The sequence below is a fragment of the Corvus kubaryi genome, unplaced genomic scaffold (assembly GCF_017639235.1).
Source record: "Corvus kubaryi isolate FWS band 111438036 unplaced genomic scaffold, C.kubaryi_AGA036_p1.0 37397, whole genome shotgun sequence".
In the NCBI taxonomy this organism is placed as follows: Eukaryota; Metazoa; Chordata; class Aves; order Passeriformes; family Corvidae; genus Corvus; species Corvus kubaryi.
The window spans coordinates 823,582-845,837 of record NW_024581136.1 but is presented as its reverse complement, the minus strand read 5'-3'; the positions used below and the strand labels follow the sequence as shown (position 1 = coordinate 845,837).

At 40.6% G+C, this 22,256-nt stretch overlaps 1 protein-coding gene across 4 annotated transcripts in view; it reads left to right on the top strand.

The window, feature by feature from the left end:
• LOC121670935 (glypican-5-like) overlaps positions 1–22,256 on the top strand; it is a 338,374-nt gene that overhangs the window by 22,603 nt on the left and 293,515 nt on the right. For 3 of the 4 annotated variants that reach the window (XM_042041910.1, XM_042041912.1, XM_042041911.1), the window contains exon 2: positions 945–1,106. The exons of the other annotated variant lie outside the window; for it this stretch is intronic. In XM_042041910.1, the coding sequence (XP_041897844.1) occupies positions 945–1,106 (162 nt within the window). The remainder of the gene's footprint in view (positions 1–944; positions 1,107–22,256) is intronic. 4 annotated transcript variants of the gene reach the window in all.

Genomic DNA, 22,256 nt, shown 5'->3' with positions numbered 1-22,256 from the left:
CCCCCAGGGCATCTGTTTCTGCCTTGAGGTGGAGGGAAGGAAGCCCCTGACACACTGTCACGCTTAATACTGTGTGACTGTTTGGGCTCTGGTATTTATGTGTGCCTCTGGTTTTGGATTTACTTGCTTAATAGTCTCTTGCTTTTTTCCTCCCCTTCTAAAACGTGTATTTGTGAAGCGTGAGAAAACACTCATCTGCAGTCTGTACCAGATCCTTTCTGGCACTTGCATATCCTGTGCTGTAGAACAAATAGACCCTGAGTATGTCCATCACAACTCTGTGATGTAGGTTTCCTTATTGAGGATATTAAACTTGTTGAAACACATACAAAGATGGAATGATTAAAAAAACCCCCCATTCTACAAGAATGAAGCTTTTAATCAACTTTCTCTGTAGTTGCAAGGTGAGAGTGATTGCAGTGCCTTTAATTTTTTTTTTTTTTTTTGGTGAGCTGCCCAGGAGCTCAGATTTTTTAAAGAAGGTTCCCCCTAGTGTAAGAGGTGAATAGGTGATTCCTTGAGGCACAATCTGGGTGAGTATTGGATCCTAATTTGAGGCATGGTTAACATTCAAGTTAACACACATTCAAATTTTGATACCCTCAGCACCAGATGTACAGTGGGAATGTTGCCCCTTTGATGGTTCATCTTCATGATGATGATTGTTGTGCTGCCACTGACTGTGTTCAGGTAACTTTTGTGCCCAGTGTTCTTAACAGTGTAAAATAACTTATTAGCTGATAATGTAATGTTACTTAAATTTAGATGAAACAATCGCAACTTTGTGTCCTTCTGACAACATCTGAGTTTCACATTGTCATTCCTTGTGGGTTTTGTCTTGTTTCAAAATTTAAAATGTGGTGTTTCTGATGTTAAGAAGCATTACTTCGGTAGTGTAAGTTCAAGCGTTTTCTGATTATTGTGTTTTTCTTGTTTGCTTTAAGAGTCAGATTTACAGATCTGTCAACACAGGGCACCAACATGTTGCACCAAAAAAATGGAAGAAAGCTACCAGGCAGCTGTTCGAAGGGAGAGGACTCAGAGTATCCAGGCGCTGAACTTTGAACTGAAGTACATGATTGTTGGTCACATCACAGCTTTTCAAGGTAGGAAATTTTGAGTAGTTTATAACAGTATCCTCTGCAAGCCAGAGGAAAGCTCTTATCTTTGTTTTTCATTCCTCTTGCATCACATGCTGTTGTCACTGCCTTATGGTTTGCTTCCCAGTTCTTTGATGATTGTGCTTTTGGATAAAGGTGATGGCACTTAATCTTGTCTGGTATGTTAAGCATCTTCCTAAATCTAATCAGGAATAGATTGAAGCCAAGACTTTGTTCCTGGGGTTAGTGTGGATTTTTTAAGGCATTTTCAAGTGTCTTTTCAGTGCCTGATGGTCTTGCTTTTTGATACTCTCTTGTGTTGCCAAACTATTTGCAGGTGTAGAACTTCGCATGAAGGTGCATTTGTTTGTTGATGCTGAAGAATAAGTGCTCTGAGATGTCAAATGAGAACACAGCTCTTGCTTCATGTCTAAGTGCAAGAGTACCTTGCTCTAACAGGCACATATGAGATACAGGTGGTTATTGTACTATTACAAGGAGGAAAATGCTTAGGTATAACTGTGCACTGTAGTGTTGAGCACTGGAGACTTTTCTCCAGAAGGGCATTTAAACATAGGCTGTGAACTTTAAACTTATGAGAGTTGAGTGATTAAATCACTCAATGAGTGATGAATCCTGCTTAGTGACCTCTGTGGGACTAATTACATGCTTAATTTTAACACTCTGCTTTGCCATGTTCAGTGCTGAGCACTGTTACGGAATGGGTTCTGAAATGAAGCCAGTAGTTATTAAAATACCAAGTGTTGGGGCCTGGATGATTAAGCCTATTGTTAGAAGGCAGGTTTTATCAAGTAGTATCTTTTTTTGTCTAGTTTCTCCCATTTGAGTGAAAATATTATAAATAAAAGATGAGACTGACAGTTAATAAGAGACAGCATATTATCTTAAATTGACAGTAAGTGATGGTGGAAGTCTGAAAGAGACATGAAGGGACAAGAGAAAAATTTTCTTCTGCTTTTGTTTTTTTATATCTCTTTCCTTTTTTACCCATGAGTGAGAAATAACATTTTGGTTTATTTTACAATTAATTTTTGAAAATGTTTGATACCCCCTTCATTAAAAAATTGGCTTGGAGGGCACTTCAGAGGAGCACTGTAGTGAAAGGGTGGCTGTTGGCATTGTTAAACGCTGGTTATTCATTCAAGCAATCTTTCAGTATTATGATTGAATAAAGGTAAGGTCAGAATAGATTAACCTACCAGCCCTTTTAGGTCAAGCCAGAGGCTTTATTGTCCATTGCTGATGAAGCCTTTTGATGGAATGAAAGCGGTAGTTAGACATTTCACACAGTTTAAATTTACAAGCATTTTCTGGAAGTGGGTAAATACGTTGTTTGTTGTGACTTGCTGTGGCTGGCCTTCTGTCTGCATTAGGTGGGAACACTTGAAAAATGTAACTTTGCTCGCTTGCATTGGGAGCTGCTTTTGTTCTCTGGTTTTGTCCCAGGTGTCAGTGAAAAGCCTCTCTATCTTGTGCTGGATAAACATTCTGTTGCTAAGAGTGGTGCTGTGCGAGACATTTACAGAGCGAGAAGATTGTTGCATTGAATTAACTCTGTCCTTTTGGTCTGCTTTCATGTGTCGCTATTTTCAATGATAAAGTGAGTGTGCCACCAGCACATTTTACAGCCTGAGAAAAGGAAACCCTGATTTTAGAAGCTTTCAGATGCTGTTTAGATTTCATGTTTCTTGCAGCAGTGAGAACTGACTCAGACTTTCTGAAAAATAGCACTTTATTCATTTGTATGGGGTGGTGTTTACTTGTACAATTTTCATGCACAATTTACTTTTATATATACACATTTTTAGTACTGTTAGTTTAGTCAAAGCAAAGCAGTAGTTAGCCTTGCTGCCTGCTTCTGGGGAAAGGAAGTCTTAACTGCTTTTTATGCACTTAAAGCAGACAATACCACTAATATTATACCAGTACTAGTGAAATAATTCTCAAGATTACTGTGGTGTAAGAAATGGATTTTCAGTAGTCCATCTCTGAGAACATAGTGGTGGGAGTTGAATTTCATTGGGGAAAAAGAGATCAACTTTTTAGGAAGGGGGAGACACCCAAGGAGAATGTGCTTTTGTTTTTTTGGGTTTTTTTTAAGTTCTTATCGCCTTAGATTCTTTCAAAGAAGTCAAAAGGCAGTTCTGAGGACATTTAAGTGTCACAAGTATTAATAATAAGGAGCTTTCTCACGTGAGTAGAAGTTTTGATATGTGTTTGGTTAAATATTCCTTCTGTACTGCCTTGGTACTGCTGTTGGCTGTGGATATTTTGGACTTGAAGAGATACTTTCTTGGGTTTTCTTCTTGAAATTGAAAATGTTATTTAGTAGCTTTTCCTACAGCTGAAATAAGACAATTTTCACAAGTGCTGGATTTAGCTGTGCAAAATAATTGGTCTGTAAGACCTGATTAAATATATCGCAGCTGTGGGCAGGCTTGTTTTATTTGGGCTAGTGCCCAATCCATATATACGGGCAGCTTTAGCACTAAGGTTCAGTCCCACTGTATTTCCCCATTTAAAGTTTTCAATATTAACAAGCCAGTCTTTTGCTCAAAGACTTTACTAAATCAAACTCCTGTTTTTTGTTGTTTTGTTTTGTTTTTTTTTTGCTTGAATGTCTGTCTCGAGTGCTGAAAGCACTGATAGGAAGAGGCCCACTGGCATCAACTGCAGGCTGCAAAATGTCCTCCCCGTGAGTAACAGGACAGGAGGAAGGGAGAGAGGCAGGAATGAAAGAGCCAACTGGCTGTTTGGGAGGCACAGCCTCAGAATTAGCTCCTGCAGAATCATATAGTGACACAAAATGTTCCAGGTGTCTGACACGTTGAAAGCAAACAGGGCCCTGTGGAAGGGTTTCATGGAAAGCTGATGCATTCCGTTTCTCTTCATGTTCTGGTCCATGGTGTGGCCTCAAGGTTATAACCATGGTTTTAGTCCCTCGACAGATGTGTGACTGCTCCACATGGAATCACAGGCAAGGAGGAGTAAGTGCATGAGATGAGTAAGTGATCCAGGCTGTAATAGGAGCAGTGTAATGGAGGAGAATATGCCTGTTGTAATGATCCTCTCGGTCAGCCTTTGTCTCTTCAGAGCTGGCTTTGTTTTGGAGGGATTTTGGAGCAGGTCACTTTGTCCCATCTAGAGATGTGCCTGCCTTTGTGTTTGCTCCTGTGGCTGCAGCCTGAAATGCCCAGCAGAACTTTTAAATGAATGATGAAACAGGACACTTTCATTTTGTATCTCACTTTCTCCTTTGATGATCCAAAGATTCTCTTTTGAACTTACTGTTTTCTTTGTCCCAGTGGTTATTTTAGGCTTGCATGTAAACAAGTGTATTGTTTTAGATGGATGTCTTTGTGGTGAGGATACATGTTATTTGGCAGTCATCCATTCCTGTCCGAATTTCCTCATGCAGTCCCTCCACTCCATGGGGACACTTCAAGTAAGGCAACTGCTTCATTGTTAGTGGATTAGGAGCGGTGTGGGTGTGCAGGCTGAAAGTTGCTGTCAGAAGAGGTATCAATAGTCTGACAGGAAAGCTTTGTTGTGGTCAGACAGCAGAGAGAACCTGGCCTCCCTTTTCTGTGTCCTTTATGGAGTGCTAACAGGTGCCACATAAGGACCCACAGACAGCTTGGCTCTGCTCCTGTCATCTTATGCTGAGGCTAATTTGTGGTAATGAGAATCCAAACACTGTTAATTTATTTGTTCTGCCGATGGTCTTTCCAGAGAGGCAGAACAAGATACTTTTAAACCTACATGCTTTTCAGTGACCAAATTAGCTATCAGAGATATGGTGAAAAACTTTGAGCTCAGCAGTTTAAAAAAATGACTGTTCTCTGCACTTGTTTTTGCAGCAGGCAATAGGAGTTGTTCACTTAGCCTCTGAAGGGAAAGCTTCCATGAATGAAAACTTCTTGGTCATAAAGCACTCATTTGTCTTGCTTTTCTGAAATAACATTCATTTGACCTTGAGGGGTCAGGTGGTGGTCCCAGTTCCAGTGTTCTCTCAGCTACAGGAGGGAAGATGAGCTTTGGAGCACTGTTCCTCTCACTCCTAACCCAAGGGGGTTTGGCAAAGCTGTGCTTACCTTCTGCTTTATATGGAATGGAAAGATGCTAGTTGGGAAAGCACCTTGCTGCAGTTTCTAATAGCTGCAGTTGCTCAGACATTGCAGTGCCTGCGTATTGTTTGCCTTGTTGCCATCTGATCCAAGCAGGCAACTGGGAAGGACATGAACGATATGAAATGGAAAGGGAAGCTTGTTGTAGCAGGCATGGAGTCCAGGACTTCTGGTTGTCAGTAAAATGCCTGAAAGTTAATGCCTCGTTGATCCATGAAGTCCTTAAGCTCAAATGTTTTTCTCTGAAAGCCTCCATGGGGAGTGGGGATGACTGGGTGGTTTCAGGGATGGATAGCACTAGTGGGCCCATTAATCAACTGATCCAAACTCTCCCAGACATGAATTATACACTATGCTGCACTCAGAGCTATATGGAGTCAAAAACATTTTCCATTTTCATTTGGCTCAGTTGCAGTGTTGCTGATACTTCTTTTTACTGAATTTAGGAATATCAGCTTGAAATAGGGGTGTCTGGTTAATGGTGTTGAAGTGCAGTGACATTTACGAAACGCACTCTGGATTGAAGTAAATTACTACATGAAGTGTAGCCACAATGCTGGAGATGGATGCAGTCCAAAATCAATGAGCTTTTTAAAAAAAAGCCAACCATCACCAGCAGAAACCTGCCAAAACTCACCACCAGTGCTTCTGGTTCCTGTTTTTTACTGCTGGATTATAGAAATGCAGAAGTGTTGTTTTTTGAATAGGTTTTTGTAGTCCTGTACTGCTTGGTCATTTACTCAGACAAATTGTTACCTGCCCCATTCCACTTGTTTTGCACTCTGCTGACCTTTGAGCTGAAAGTTGGCCAGGATGTAGAATTTGGTTTGGCTCGTGGCAAAAATGATTTCCTACAGGAAGAGAGGCTCCGCTAGAGTGTTTCTGTCCCATTCCTGTCCCAGAGGACCACTGGATCTGCGTTCTCCAGCAGGAGTGAGAGTTGGGGTTACGGATGCAGTCCAAGGCTGGAATATCCCTTCTTAGCTGTGAGCTGCCTGCTGGTGGAACACTGCTGGCTGTGTTTGGGGCTGTAGGTACAAGAAGCCTGTTTTCATCCCTGTGACAAAACCAGCCTTATCTTGGCTGCTGCTGGTCTTAGTTGAAATGTAAACTCAGCACTTTATGGGATACTCTTTGTTTACAGACTTCAAGCACTTTTGGAAAGTACCTCAGTGTGGGTGCATTGGTGCTCCAGATAGGCGAAGGGAGGAACATGGAAGGGAAAATGTGTTTCCTAAAGTGGCACATCATATGCCATAGGATCCTTCTAAAAAAAGTATTTTTGATTTCTAGAGACCTTGAAGGGAAAGGAATTTTGTCTGATTTTAGTCTCCCGAGGTGTTTGCTGCAGGAGTAGGAGATGCTCCTTTTGTCCTTGATCTTGGCACGGTTGGGCTACTTTGCCCTAAGTGAGGACCAGGTCAGTGTTCCGGAGCAGGTGCAGTAGGAGAAAAGGGATGGCTTTCATCAACTCTGTGGGAATAAGATTCCTCCTTTGTATTTTGGTGCTGCCTGAAAGTTGGTAAATACAGTGTGCCATCCGTTTGGAGACAGGAGTTCCACTAGCTTGCTATCTTGTGTAAAACAGTTTATGTTGGGTGGAGGCAATGGAAGATGAAGAACTGTCGGGCAGGAGAGGCAGAGTCCATCAGGAATAAATGTCCTGTGTGACCAGGAAACTTAGGTGCCATGGTAGTGAAGCATTACCCTGTGGGTAACCAGAGGTGGTCTTCTGGTTCTGCCACCCAGATTTTATCCCCTCTATTGCCACGTGTTTCCATTGCTGCACACAGGACTGTCAGATCAGGTGAGGCTGCAGGGCCACTTCACGCAGTCGTGGGCAGTAAATGAACAGGGAGATCTATCAGAAATATGAACATGCTTCCCTCTTACCCTGGAGACTGATAATACCAGAGCTTGCCAAGTCTAGGCCAAGATGTACCAGTTATCCAGTGGTGCAGTTATCCACTGTTGGGCTCACTGTCCCTTCATTCTTCTTTCCCCAAGTTATCTTTTGGTTGCCACAACAGAATTGTTAATGTTGACTGTGTGCTGATGGCAGCTTTATTACGCTTCAGGTTTCCTGCTTTGAACACGTTGCCTACTTGTTCCATTGTGTCAATTGATCCTGAAATTTTACCATTACAAATGTATTATTTCCCATAAGTTTTTATCTTCTATATGCCACGTATGATTTTAGAGCCCGGGGCTTTGCTAAGACTTCAGTCTTTGTCTGCATGTGGGCTGATGGAAGGGGGTGTTAAATTCTTTCCTGTAATTGTCCTTTTCTCAGCAAAATAAAAAGTTTGCAATGTCCTGCTCCCTAATGCTCTCACCTTTTATCTTCTGAATATTAAAAGAAAATCTTGGTGGTGGTCCAGGGACTGTGAGTAAATATTAACATTACATTGAGAATGGAGATTATTGAACTCACTGTGCAGCTTGTGTATTCTGTCTCTAAACATTCTTAATGGTGTGAGGTGGCTGAAAGACTACCTGTGATGCTTTGGAATAATACATTTTCAGAAGTTGTGTGTACACTTTTGTCAGGATTCTAGATTCAGATTGATGCTTTCATGCTGTATGTTACAAAAGAATCAATAAGTTTCTTCCTTGGTGTCTTGTATTGTTCCATTTTTCATAGATATTGAAATCAGTGGGATGATCTACTATCCACTAATGATTTAAGAAATTGGGTTTATTTCTATGTACATACAAGTTTAAAATTAAATGTGGAAAAAGCCCAAATAAACTCTCACCTTTAAAATTTTCCTGTAGTGCATATAAAACACAAAATGAGCTTGTGCAGAAGTTAATTCCGGCTTCTCATGTCCTCTGAGACTGTGTGCCTCTAGATTTTTTCCATACTGTTTCATTTCCCATAGGATACATAACAGAAAGCAAGTATCTGATGGTTTTTTATGGTTTTCACTGTTTATTCAAGGTTATTTAAATTGTACTGAAAAGGTAATTTCCCTAATCAAACTACTGATCCCATTCTGTGTCTCTTTAATAGTGCCACCCTCCTGCATCTAAAAGACACCTTCCATCTTGTATTTTCCAGTGTAATCCATGCTGCTGGTCACCTGTGATCTAAATATCAGGTCCTGTCACAGGCCAGTAATTCCAGCCTTTTCTCTCAGTATAAAAATTCAGATGGGTACGGTTTTGGCTTCTCCTATGCTCCCTTTCGCATTAGAGATGTGTGAGCTGTAAAGATGCTCTGTGCCTTCACTGCCTTCTTTTACATGCTGTTCTTAAAACTCTCCTTAAGGTCATGGTAAACAAAATACTTGTGAAAGGCCAACCCAAACTCTGATGCATCTGCTGCCTCTTGCACTGACCAGGTTTCTCATGCTTTTGCCCCCTTCTGTCCTTCCTGCCTGTGTATCAGCTGTTGTCTGCCTTGACTCTTACTGGCAGCCCTGAGAGAGGCACCAGGATTTATCCTGGATCTCTACAGCATCTGTGACCCTGGTGTTTTATCAGCATCTCTGACTCCAACAGAATGTAAATAACTGATGATCTTGGTAATTTCTGTGTGCTTCTGATTGCATTAATACATCCCTTGGCTGCTTCTTGTCATTTGGGCAGCTTAAGAAGAAGAAATTACAAGTCTTTAAAAGAATGCAGGAAAAACCAGAGGAATAATGGAGGAAATAACAAAATTCTGATGGCTTTTTTCCCACTTGATTTGAAAGCATACAAAACCTGGGAAGGACACTTAATTCTCGCCATAGAATGGAAATCGCTGTCCTGCAAACCATATCTAGCAAGGATCATGTCCACATAAGTCTTTATAGGATAACTGCAGCTAGGGACTGTATTGTTAATAGTGGGTTTCTCCTTAAACATAGGAAAACTCTACATTAAGTCTCACCTATTACACTAAAATGACCTTTTATCCAGTGGCAATCAGCAGTCACACTTGGGAGTCACCAGCACTGTGAGTAGCTTGCTGTTACGAGAGTTCCTGTGTGTTGTATGCAGGTTTGGCTTCTGAAATGGTGCAGTTCTTTCTGAGGAATGCATATGCAGAATGGTGCTTGTGGATAACTGGATAATATTGCCAGAAGCTTATACTGGCAATCATTATATACTTACAAGTGTTGAAGTTTTTGGCTTATTTCTGGAATTGCAATGCTTTGACTGCCAAGCAAAAGTGCTGTATTGTTTAGGTATCTTTGTAACATTCAATTTATTAAATACAGATTTTTCAGAACTTTGGCCTGAGGCTTTGAAAGGACAGGATAATTCCATGTGAAGTGCTGAGAGAAATAAACATTAAATACATTTAAAAGGAAACAGCAAATCGTCTAGATAAGATATCATCCATTTAGCCTTGATAATCATCATGTAAACTTGCTTCCTGAGCTTGTCTGGCTGTGACTGCCATTTGATGCCTAGAATGTCAGCAATTTGGGGCAGGGACAGTCTCTTCATCATCTATTTATAACTGTTGTTCAGGCAATGTGGGTAGGGCATCTTGGTGCTCCAAGAAGAAATGTAATGAGCGCACACACGTATCATGTGAGCGTGTATTTGGTTATCTTCTATCCCTGTCCGTATTTCACCTGTTGGTGTTTGTATTTCTTTTTTTTCCTCTTCATTCTTCCCAGTACCTTGTCAGGCTGTTGGCTTTATTTTCAGAGTAGAAAAGCATGGTGGAGCTGTAGCCCAATAAACTAATGGTATGTTAGTGGAGATACAAAACACAAAGATGGCTGGAGACAAAGTGTTCATTCATTTAAAAAAAAAAAAAAATACCAAAAAGCCTGCAAAAGCAAAGTGAGCAAATGAATCTGAGGGCTTGGCTACCTCGTATCTCCTTTAGTGTCCTTTCTTCTGGAGTTACACGCTTAATTCACAACAGTGTTGTGAAATTTCTGTCATCTCCTTCCTGTGGACTAGAAGGTGGGTGGTTTTCTCCTGTTATTTCCCTTTTGTTCTCAACGTGGCATTTCCATCAGGTGTCATTACTGCTCAGTCTGATTTCATCAAGTCCCTCAACCCAGTGATTCTGCTGCTGGCTCTGGGAGTGCTTCAGGAAATCTGAAATCAAATTCTTCTCCATGCAATCGAGTCCAAGTTCCTGCTTGCCAAAGTTGGTCTGACATTTTGTGAAAAAAGTGGGTGAAGATCTGAGAAAACAATGTGTTCTGACAAAGTTTTGAGTAAGAGTGTGAGTGTATGAAGATCCTGCACAAAACGTTTTTGGAATAAAATGGTTACTGTCTGTCAGTTTGGGGGTATTTCAATGATAATTCAGCTTTTTATTACCCATCCTTCTCTCCCAAAGATGATCAGTTGTTTAAAACTCCTTTTGTTGTTTTATTAGTCCTTTTCATGTGAATTTGAAAACAGGAGAGGCATTTTCTTAGGCCAATTCTGGATCCAAAATTGTAGATCTTTTTTGAGCAATAGTGTTGGTACTGCAATATTGTAAATTTTGGGCAGCTCAATAAAAATAGGAGTAAAACCCTTGTAGATAGTTTAGTGCAAAAGGAGTAATTTACAGGAAATTCTTCATTTTCACCATTGTGTTTTCAGACTTAAAAAGAAAATGACTGAGAGTGCAAGGTTAAGAGAGCAGAATTTCAAAGCAAGTATGTTCAGAGGAACACAGAAAATATAAATAGCTCCTTGCCCCAGTGATGGTGGCATTTCAGTTTGCAGTGTGCCAACTGTAGACTGAGTGGACGAATATTGTACTCAGAAAATTAAATATTTTTTTTTAGGTTTACAGATACACACTGCCATTGGGGTTTTTTTTTGCCTTGGTTTAGAAGGCAAATGTAGAATGGCTTAGATTATTTTGCGTTTTTTAGACAAATTAATGAATCTGTTATGCAGATGTAATCTGTTTTCCTTTTAGAGTAATTTGATTATATGCCTTTTAATAATGCTGTGTACCATAACACATTACTGATCTAAACTGTTAGGTGTGAATAAAGTTTTTCTTTTCAGCCAGTTATTAACAGAAAATGACTTGTTGCTGTTGTGGGGTATTTTATTTATGGGCTGGGGCTGCGTAAGAAGCCGTAAGACACTGTAATAAGAAGCAATTGATGGGTCCCAGGCAGATTGCAGTTCCTGTAACACAGGTGACAGGACTACAGACAGATGGAGGGGGTGTGAAAGCAGCAGGCTGATGTTTTTCAGTGTAAGAGCGAGCATTCTGAGTTACATTGGGATTTTTAGGTCAGATTTCAGAATTTGCGTTTGATCTTAGTTTGTAATTTTCTTTGTACTGTGGAGTGTCGTGGCTTCCTTGGTCACCCATCAGTTGAGAGCACTGGGGTTGGCAGGCTTGGAGGATACTTCAGTTTAAAAAGAGGTGTACTTGATTTTAAATAAGCTTATTCATTCATGTCTTTCAGACAAAACATGTTCAAAAGTTTTTAGAATTGTAGCAGACTATGGAAGTAAGGAAAGTAGAACTGCTGTTATGCTTGTTTTGTGATTGTGTGTTTCAACCCCCCATAGCACAAATGGACAAGTACATAGGTCAGTCCTTTTTCACCTCTTTGTCACTTCAGCTTTTCCCCCTTTATCCTCCATGCTTTTCCCTTAGGTGTCTCTCTAGGGGAGGAAGAATGTATGTGCAGAGCAGGGAAATCCTTGTTGAATGCTGTCCCTGTACTGACTGGGCACTAGTGTAGGATCCCTGATTTGGAGTTGGACAGGTGCCCTTCCCCATGGCAAGGCTGTCAGAGCTGCTTTGAAGCAGCGCTTGGGCGAGTCCTGTGTACACCAGTGTGGGGAGACTGGCATTTCTAAGGATGCAGGGATGAGGTGACATCAAAGTAGCTGCTGTGCTATAACCATGTAGAGGTGTCTGCTCAAATCCATGGTGTGTGAACATGATTCTCACTGAAACTGACTCCTCCCTATGACTTTTAATGGGCATGGCTTTTCATCTCTCCTCAGAAATATCTGTGAAATGACACATGCAACATACCAGATTTGGAGTTAATGTGGATTCCTGGTCCTGTGCCTTTTTCATGGACATCTGTTTGGATTGCATTTCTATACTTTGGGCCGTGCAGATGGAGTGTAAATATTTTGGAAGCAGCTATTGGATTATGCCTTTTGTTTGCTATTTTCCTGAGAGTTGGGGTTTACTTGATGAAGTACTGAATCTCTTAATTGTTACCGGCCTTACAAAAAGCTCAAGACATTTTCTGTAAACTCAGATATCTTAGATTTCAGAATTAGGAAGATCTGTGTGGTTATAGAAAAAATCTGCTGCATTATTTCCTATCCATTTCAGTGGGGAAAGGATTGGTGCTGCTACGTAGCAGCTTCCCACTGACCCTCCCACTGTTCTTCAGGCATTGTGTGGAGGAGCTCTTGGCTTTGGTGTGAATCTGAATGAAAGCAGTGTGAGAATAGGACTTGGAAGTAAGGAACTGATGAGTTACGTCTTTCCAGCATACTCCCAGATCTTTCCCGCAGTCTTACAGGCCTATTTACAACAATTGAAGGGTGGTTTTTGTCAGATGTGAGAGGATCCAGCAGCTTTGTCCTGCTGAGAATAACTTCATCTGCTCTGAATCTTTTAATTGGAAAGGGAAAGGCTTGAGGTTGGCTCTGTTCATTTTCCTGTATTGAGACTTTTGTCTTTGTACCATGCTAAAGTTAGAATCTCTGCAGATGTTTGTATTTGGAATGTAAGTATTGATGCAAACCTTCATGGATTCTTAATAGAAAGAAGAGCTTTAACAGTTCTCACACTTTGCCATGACTGTTTTGCAGTTGTGTAGCATCTTTTCTGATTTGTGCTGTGAAATGCTTTTGAGAACTTCCTTTAGCCTGTTTTAGATTGCTGTGGGAAAGAGGTATGTCTGTAGGGGATATAATAATTTCTTTACCTTTTCTATTGCTGTTTTTGTTGGGTTTTATAGTGTTCATTGTAAACAGGTGGCCATGGACAGGAATAGAGGCTTTTTATAACGATACGTTGTATGTCTCTGCTACCAGGATTTTAGAGATGCGTATGTAGAAACATGGAACTTTTAAATCTCTTTTCCTCTTTTAGTTGTGTTCTCAGAAGGCTTCTTTGTGCTATCAGCATTTTCCATATGTGACCAGTGATTCCTGGAATGTTTGATGCCCTGTTCCTCACTGGCACCTTGTGTAGAAGTCACTGCTATGGGAACCACTCCTCATTTCTTCTCTCCATGACCAGGCTTAGCTTGCCCTAGCCCAGCTGCAGAGTCCTGTTTCACCCAACAGTGCTCATACAGCTGGGAAGGCAGTAATTTTGGGTGGACAAACAGCACTCTGAGAAGTACAGCTGTCAAGCAGACAGAAACCAGTTATCTAAGCTAGAACGTCTGTTCTACGTGCATTTAATCACTTCCTCATGTGTTATATCTTCCTTTTTTCTCTTAGTAGTTTTGGGCCAGGTGGTTGTGTGAAAGTCATAACAGAAAATGTGGTGTAATCTCTCTGGAAAACCTTCCCTCTGTTTCTACCCGTGCAGGTTGCTCTGAGGAGAAGTTTTGGTGTGTGGCAAAGAGCTGATTTTTTTTTTTTCTCCTGTGGATTAGAAGTCAGAAATCAGGGCAATTTTTGCATCTGACTCAGCAGGAAATGATCCAGATGCCAGTCATATAGGTGTGCAGTTAACATTAGATGTGAGAATTTTTTGTGTTTTAAAGGCACAGAGATGCATAGGTCTCTGAAATGCTCTTAGAGTCTGCTAAATCTGAGGCGCTTTTTTTTGCACAGCGAATGGGGTAAAAACAGGTTATTGGGGTTTGGCAGGACTCACCTCCTGTAGCACACTGCATCCTTCTTTCGTCACTAAACTTGGCAGAAAAGGAGGACGTGGTAGTTGTAAATACGAAGTATGAAATGCTGGAGCACTGCAGATAAAATAATGGCACATGGAATGGGGAGCAGGTCTAAAGGTACAAATATAAAAACGAATTTAAGGAATAGTTTTAATTTTTTTAATGCTTTACACTTCAGAAATACTAACTTCTTCAAGTATAGTCAGCTGGAAAAAAATGGTCAGAAAAAATGAAAGCCACCAAATTGATTGCCAAAAATGTTAACATTTTGGGGGCACTAGCAAATGAGTGGGAAATTAAAGAAACAGCAGACCACCTGCAGAAGGGTGAATCCTTTTAACCCAGACTGCTTTTCTGTGGATTTTTTTGGTTAGTTACGAATATATCCATCTTCATGTATGTAACTAATTTCAGTACCCTTGGGAATAATGAGTGTATCTGTGCCCTGGGAGTAAAGTGAATGTTAGTAATTCAGAAGTGTTTCCTTGAGAAGTTCCTACTGAAGCCACTGCTGTCCTGGAGTCACTGTAAGGATTTATGCACTGCTAAGGTGAGAGTTTTCAGGCATGCAGGTTCTGTCCCTGAGTATGGCACTACTGAGTAGTGCTGGCAGATGTTATTAGGTGGATATAGTACCAGCGAGTGATGAAGTACCTCTTACCAAGATGAATATTGTTTCTTACCTGAAAACACAGGAATGAGAAAGTCTTCTCTGATTTAAATGTATGTAGCCTTTACAAAGCAGAATATAGCATTCACCTTGGCTTTAGTCCAAAAGGAGTTAAAAACCCTGATAATCTTTGCACTGATTTAATTGAGCTTGGGCCCTGCCTCCAAGGATAGAATGAAACTAAAGCTTTTCAATTATGATGCTAAAGAAAAGGGAAGGGTTGTTTCCCCAATGAGGATTGCTTTATTGGGATGTGCCATGGAATAATATATTGTTAAGTGGCAAATGAGTGAACTGCAATGGGTATGAGCCAGCTTGAACTCATTACTGAAAATCCTCCTCCTGGCTGCCTGCAAAAATGGATTCCTGAGAGAAGGATCGTTCATGGAGTCTTGCTGGGGGACAGGAGAAAGTCAGGAAGTGCCAAAAGAACATATGAGATACAAAAAATGTTAAGTACTGACATATACATATGCAAAGAGAGGCAAGCACATGCTCTTTTTTATTTGGATTTAATAATTCAACTCATGGAGATTTAGTCCTGCAGAAGAAGTAAATGTATAAAGAACCAAAACCCACTGTAGTTAATTCTTGTTGAAAACAAAATTACTCTTACATGACCTCCTAAGGTTTTAACTTGCATGCTAAATATAGCAGCAAAAATACTCTTTCACCACCACCCCCCTCCAGATTTTAAGACTGTTTATCCCACCTTCCTCACTCTGGCTGCTTCTATATGTGGTGGCAAAATTTGGAAAAGATGGAGGAAGAGGACCAATGCTTTGGTACTCAGATGTGCAGAGTAACTTCTTCAAAGGGTATGAGAGAAGGTTAGGGTTCAAACAAAGCAGAGGTATTTTGTTTCACTGGCTGTACCAATATAGTGGGGAAGGAAAAGGGAATATTTTTCTGTGAGACCTTCAGAGTTCTGTGTCCAGAGTATCAAATCATGTAATAACAGATGCCATCCTTCCCTATTAACCTTTCATTTGCCAGTATCCTCAGTCTGGCTTCCTTACAGCAAAGCTGTTACTGTTCAATACCAAACCTGTTTTGAGGCATTTGTGGCTGTTGTGCAGTAACACACCTGACATCCAACTCATCCAGCCAAGCACACGAGCTCAGGCACACCCAGAGTTTGCTTCTGCAGCAGATGAGTCTGGAGCTGGGGGCATTGATTTAAGGGGGAAGAAAAGTCATCTTATTTCAGTCTGTCCTGCTGGTGGGGAGCTCTTGTGTGTGTGTGGATCCTGAGGGTCAGTCATTCTCTTTCTTGCACACCTTAACCCTGTGCATGTGGCCTTTCACAGCATGAGCCGTCATTTCTTCTGAGTGTACAATTAATTAACTTCAGAGTGGAGGGGAGTTTTTCAATGAGTCAGGTACACTTCAGTTGGAGAACAGGAAATGTCATTTCGGTGGTTTAAATCAGAATTTGTTGTAATTTTTTTCTTTGTAATCTAGACATTGTCTAATGGGCTATGAAGTTTGTCATGTCATTTTTTTTTAAAGTATTCACCAAACTTCCTTCCTTCTTTTTTTTCCTAAGTATGTTCATTAGATCTAAGCAGCAAGACTAGCCTCAACAATGATTTTACTTTTGCAGAAAGAAATACCCAAGAATTCAAGGACAAATAAAACATGTAGAAAAAGCTATATGAAAAGAAGTACCTGCACATCTACCCACTGTAGGCTTAGAAATAATGTGCTGATGAGTAGCAAAGATAAAATAAGGCTGGGGATGGCACAGCTTCAAGGAAAATGCAAAGAACTAATGAAGATTTCAAAGATTTTTAAGTTATCTCTCTGTCTGAAAACTGATTCTCCTCATGGCTACTTGCAGGTGGAGTAACTTGAGTGAAGGCTTTTGAGTTACACCAGGTGTAACTGGTGTAAATTACAGCAGCATGAGACTCACGGTGATTTATCTTGTGATGGCAGAGGCAAATCTTACCTGAAGATTCCTGATTCTGTAGAGGATGAAACATTCATTTTCCTGTCATCACTCAAGGCAATAGATAGTTTGATCTAATTTTATAATCTGTCTGAACAGAGCCGTTTTGAGGCTATAAACATTATTTAAGGATGTGCTTTCTTGTATTTCTGAAACCATCATCAAGGTCTTTTCCTCAAGCAGACATCTTTTCAATAGGTCTACTTTTGATCTTATTTTATGACTGATTGGCTTTATAGCAAGTTTTAGTGAGTTTTTATTTCAAGATCAATAAAACTGAAATACCAAAAGCAAAGTGCAGGCTTCCAGCCCCCTCACTCTTCCCACCACACACTGCGACACACCTTCTGGGACTGCTGTCATATCAAGTGCCACCAGAACATGTGCTGGGTTTGGTGGTGCAGCACAAGGCCCTGTCTAAGCAGAAATCAGAATGGAGCTGATCTGGCCTTTGCATGTTGCTTAAAAATGTGTGTGGTAAGATTACAGGCCTGACAGGATGGAAGCACAGTCAAATGGGAATATACTAATCTGCATTGCTGAAAGTAACAAAAGCAGGCATGTCATCCAGTACCTCAGAGTTCTGAGGACTCGGGGTACACTTGCAGTGGGTGAGACTGCTAGATAAGGAGAGGATTAGGGAAGGCAGTTCCCTCTGTTAGTGTGGTATCCAAGCACTTCTCCTGCGTGAAGTGCTGGGGAGCAGCCCCACACGTCTGCACTGAGGCCCGGGAAGAGGCTGCATTGTCTTTCGATGTCCGCTCCTGAGAGAAGGGATGTGCTGTTGCTGCATCAGCATCACTGCTTGCTTGTCCTGACCAAAGATCACTGCAATGTGAACCCAAGATGAGTTTCTGAAGACAATCCCCTTCTCCTGACGAAGATGTCTGCACTGGCACTATCCTGGATGGTGTCTCAGAAGACTTGAAGTTCTTCCAGAGTCTTAAAACAGCCTTCCTTCCTTGGAGGCAGCTGTATGATTGCAAACAGCTACTGCCTCTTGACTCCTAATTGTACAGGCTCCTTTTCTTTAGTGAGTATCTGTGGGTTTACTTTGTGCATCAGAGCAGCCACCTTAAAGCCAGCTTTGCTCTAACACAGCTGTCATTTTTTGTTTTCATGCTTCATGCAGTGCTGTCCAGGCACGTGCCATGAGTGGGGAGTGGGCTTGGTTGGCCACCCCCTCCCTGTGGTGTCTCTCCTCACAGCCTTGTTTGGCTTTCAGTCTCCTGAGAGCATTTCCACACAGTTGTCCAGTTTTCTTTGTGACCCTTCAGTAGTGTCACCACAGCTGGAGTCATCCTGGGCTGGGCCCAGCCTCAGCAGGGGCAGAGTGCTCCACTTGGTGTCTGCAGCACATCAGCTCAAGATGCTTGGGGTCTTCCAGCTTAGGAGGGCTGTGCTGCACAGTACAGGTTGTCTAAAAAAGAATCTGAACACTCAATATATTGTTGTTCTGTCAAATAAGTTTCTTGATGCCTCAGGACAACTCCTCATTCTCATCTTCTTTCCACAGCCATTTGTTGTGGCTTTGCTGACTGCACAAGTCAGGGTCAGCCCTGGATTCATGTGCTTTAAAGACAGACACACACATGCTTAGGTTCTTTATTGGCTTGGGACCAAAGAATGTAGCATTCTGTAGATCAAGCATTTTGATTTTGTGCAAGTTTTATTGGTCTGCCAGGATATGAGTTTCAACAGCCTGAGGGCTCTTGAGTGAAGTAACTCAAGTCTATTTACAGGCTAACCTTTGAATTTCTCAGATTCACATGCATGATAATTTGTTTAAATAAAAAATTGTATATAAAAATGGAATTAAACCTTTATGATGACCTTTAGAGTAATTTGGACACATTCTCATCTTGGCTTGCTGTTTAAAACTGATGCAGTTACTGATCCATGATGTGGGAAATGCAACTTTATCTGAAACTGTTCTAAGATTGTGTTGAGCTGTAAGTGACAAAAGGCTTTTTCTTGTTAGTATTTGGATGCTATTTCTGGTTGGTTGTTTTTGTTTCCAGTGTAGCTTATAAGCGTGAGAGCTGTGGATGTCTTCATTCTTTTATCTTCAAATTTGGACTTCATTTAGATTCTGTCTTTGGTTTTATCTCTCATTGTGCTCATTGCATGGGGGGAGGAGGATCTTGACATTTTCGTTATTAAAGTGTTTTACTCTTCAGCTTAAAACCAAAATCTATTAAATATGCATCCTGTATGAAACAAAATTCCAAATATTTTTCATCCCACTTTGTTTTGAGAACCATTTGATGTTGTTGGGTTAAATTGTATTAATTAAAGCATAGATCTACGTGTGATGTTTTAGAAGTGGCAGTTATAGAGAAGTAGCATGAAGATCTTTACAGTGGAAAACCATGTGATAACTTCAGCTCTATGGGTTTTTTTTTGTTTTGTTTTTTAAAACCTTGTAACAGAGAACAAGTCCCAGAATTTATTTCAAAAACATTCTGAGTTAGGACACTGGTCAGTCAACATAAAATTATAGATCGAATTGAAATGTATGGGAGTGTCACACCAAACCATTCTCAGAAGAATAAAAAAAAAAAGTGTGAGAATCACTTATATTCTCTTTAAAATCTGTTTTGAAAATGTAAGTAGTAATTCTGACACCAGCCAGTCTGAACCCATATAATCTGTTAACTGAAAAGAGTGTGCCTTGTGATTTCATTTCCACCAGGAGATTGCCACCTGCAACATCTTTACTCTCAAGACCTGTGCAATGACCTTGTGTGATCTGTTAAATAGCTGGAAAAACACAGAGTGATAAAGCACATTAAAATTGGGTAATGTGGACACATAATACTGCTTATAAATTGAGGAACAGAATTCATCAAAACTGTTTGTATATCTTTGGCTGGTGCCAGGGAGAATTCAAAAAAAGTAAAAGCCCTCTTATTTTTTTGTGGAAAATGAAACCTTTTTCAATCAGCATTCTTGAAGTGTGGCGTTCCTTTCTAAAAGAACCCATTCAGCACATCAGAGGGGCTCTGGGAGTTCCCTGCTGTCACTGGGTGGGATTTAGAGTGTTTCTATTTACAATTCATCAACTTGATTCAAATCAGAACCAGACAGAATCTTAGCTCTGTGAATGTTCTTCAGCATCTCTGGCTAAACGCATCTGTTTTACCCTGGAACAGAACCCGTGTGCTTTGCAGTTACACCTGCAGTAGAAAGACTCCTGTTGATAATGTTAGAATTCCAGAATAACAGAGCTAAAAATCCCACCTAGATCAGCATTAGCAGCACTTGGCATTCATTGCATTTTCAAATCCAAATGCTGTTGTTGAGATATCAAAAGTCACGTGCCTGGTGCCTTGTTAGTGAGAAAACCCAGCCCAAAACATCATAATACATGCACATGGCAATGTCTCAAACTAACCTTGGATAGCTTCTCATGTAGGCAGCAGAATCTCCTGGTGAAAAATAATGTTTATTAACTACTTTCCCAGTCATGTTATTATTAAATCCATATTGGACATGTTTGCCAGCTGAACAAAATGATTTTGGCTATATGGCATAACAATGAGCTATTGCAAAAAAATTTAAAAGGAAAAGGCAGAAAAAAGCTACTTTTAATAAAAGAAGCCAGATGCTGACTTCATGTATTCTGGGTAAAGAAACCCCATGTAAATTCCATGCTCCTTGTTGATTCCCCTTAGTGAAATTATATCTAGTGTTTTGATCCAGTGCAATTTTTAAGGCACTAGCATCTCTTGGCTCGAGAGGCTCCTTATTCTTTCCAGACCAATAAATCTGTGACTGCTGCACTAGGTTGGTTTTAGTGTTTTTTGCAGTATGGTAACTCATGTTGCCTATTGATGATTTCTTTAGGTTTTTTAGTACCTTCTGACATATTCTCTTCATTCAGTACATCTTCTAATAAAAGAAAGTGATGTCTTTTTTTGTTTTCATAAATTTTGAAGTGTATTTTCAAATAAAACTGTTTAGGTCCCAGGGAGAAAGAGAACATAAGCAATAAGATAATTATTATAGTACTGTCAAGTTCTAGAGCTTTAAATACAGGTATGACAAGTGTGTGTTATGGCCATGATTTAAATCTGTCAGCAGAGATCTTGTACTGTTCCTGCAGGCTCTGATCTGTAAACACACAGTGTTCTTGACCGGCAGAATTAGAAGCACAAAGGTAAGACCTCAGGAACAGGATTTAGTGCCATGTCTGTTCCTGTTGTTGTCCACTCCAGTCCCAATTTTCAGTTAAAACATGTTCTCCTCTAAACTGGATAAAGTTATTGGATGGCAGTGGACAGAGTTGAGTTTCACACTTTTTTCCTGTGGGATGTCTTGAAACAAAGGTGACAAGGTCATCTAAGGAATGCTCAGAAAGAAATCTGCTCAGAAATGCTCTGGGGAATGTTTTTAGAGCTTTACCTCTCCCAGGTTTTCTATGTGCCATGTCAGTGATTTACATCTTTACTGTAGGTCTTCCAGGTCAAATTCCATGGTAGTGAAAAATTGAGCTTTCCAGCAGCAGCGCAGTTTTTGGCTGTGTGTTTTCAGTTGTGTATGTAGAGGATAGAGTGTTGGAAGTGCAGTTAGAATTGCATGGAACACTCCAGATTTACTGCATTAGCAAGTGGCTGCTCACAGCAACATTATGGGATAGTGGCTTTCGGGACAGAGGATGGACTGCATGATACTTTGAGTCTTCAGGGAAAAGAGGAGGAAATCTCAGGTCTCCCTAGTGAAACTTTGGATGAAATAGGTGAAACTACATTTCTGAAGGTGAGCAGTCAGTGGTAGGTGAGATCTTTTAGAAGAGGAAAAAGTTGCTGAGCAAAGAGGGGCTTGGACTCTGGGAATTGAGGGCATTGCAGTTTGTAGAAGAGGGAAGGATTTTTCTACTGCAGATGTAGAGGATTGTGGAGCAGAAAAAGAAAGGCTGGAAAGATTCAGTGTGTGTGTTAATGATGTCCCTGAAGAGGAAACCAGCAGTAATCCCATTCTCCTCTTTCAGGAGCTTCTTATTCAAGAGTGAGAGCTTCCTGGCAAGGAGATTTTGGAGGAAAGGTGCTGACTTCTGAAGCTTGGGATTTTGATAGGAGTCTAAAGGATTTAGGCTCAATTTTTTTAGTAGGAGCAGCTTAGGTAATAGCGTGGTGAATGCTCCACCTTGATTTCAAGTGACATAATTTAATTTCATCCTCAGAAGGTAGTTCTGTGCATATGGAGGAGAGAATATTGTCAGGAGCTTGTTTGAGATGTGCAGTGCAGCCCAGAGGTAACAGACAAGCTGATCTATCAAGGCCAAGATACCCTGAACAAAACCAGGGTTTTCTAATGAATCTTTGTAATGAGAAAGTTTTTGCTTGACTTTGATTTGCATACTGATAATATCACCAAGTCTGGACTGCAGTATTGGTTTTCATGGATCTTGCTTTTTCGCCTTCCTTTTAAGAGGACTCAGCACTTTCTATACAGAAAAAGGAAATCAAGTGCTCCTATTGATAGCATCTCGTGACTCTAAAACGAGGGGCTATCCGTATTGGAAAATGGGCATCTTCAAAATTCTTCTGTGTAGGAGAAGTTATATTGTGGCAGTAAATG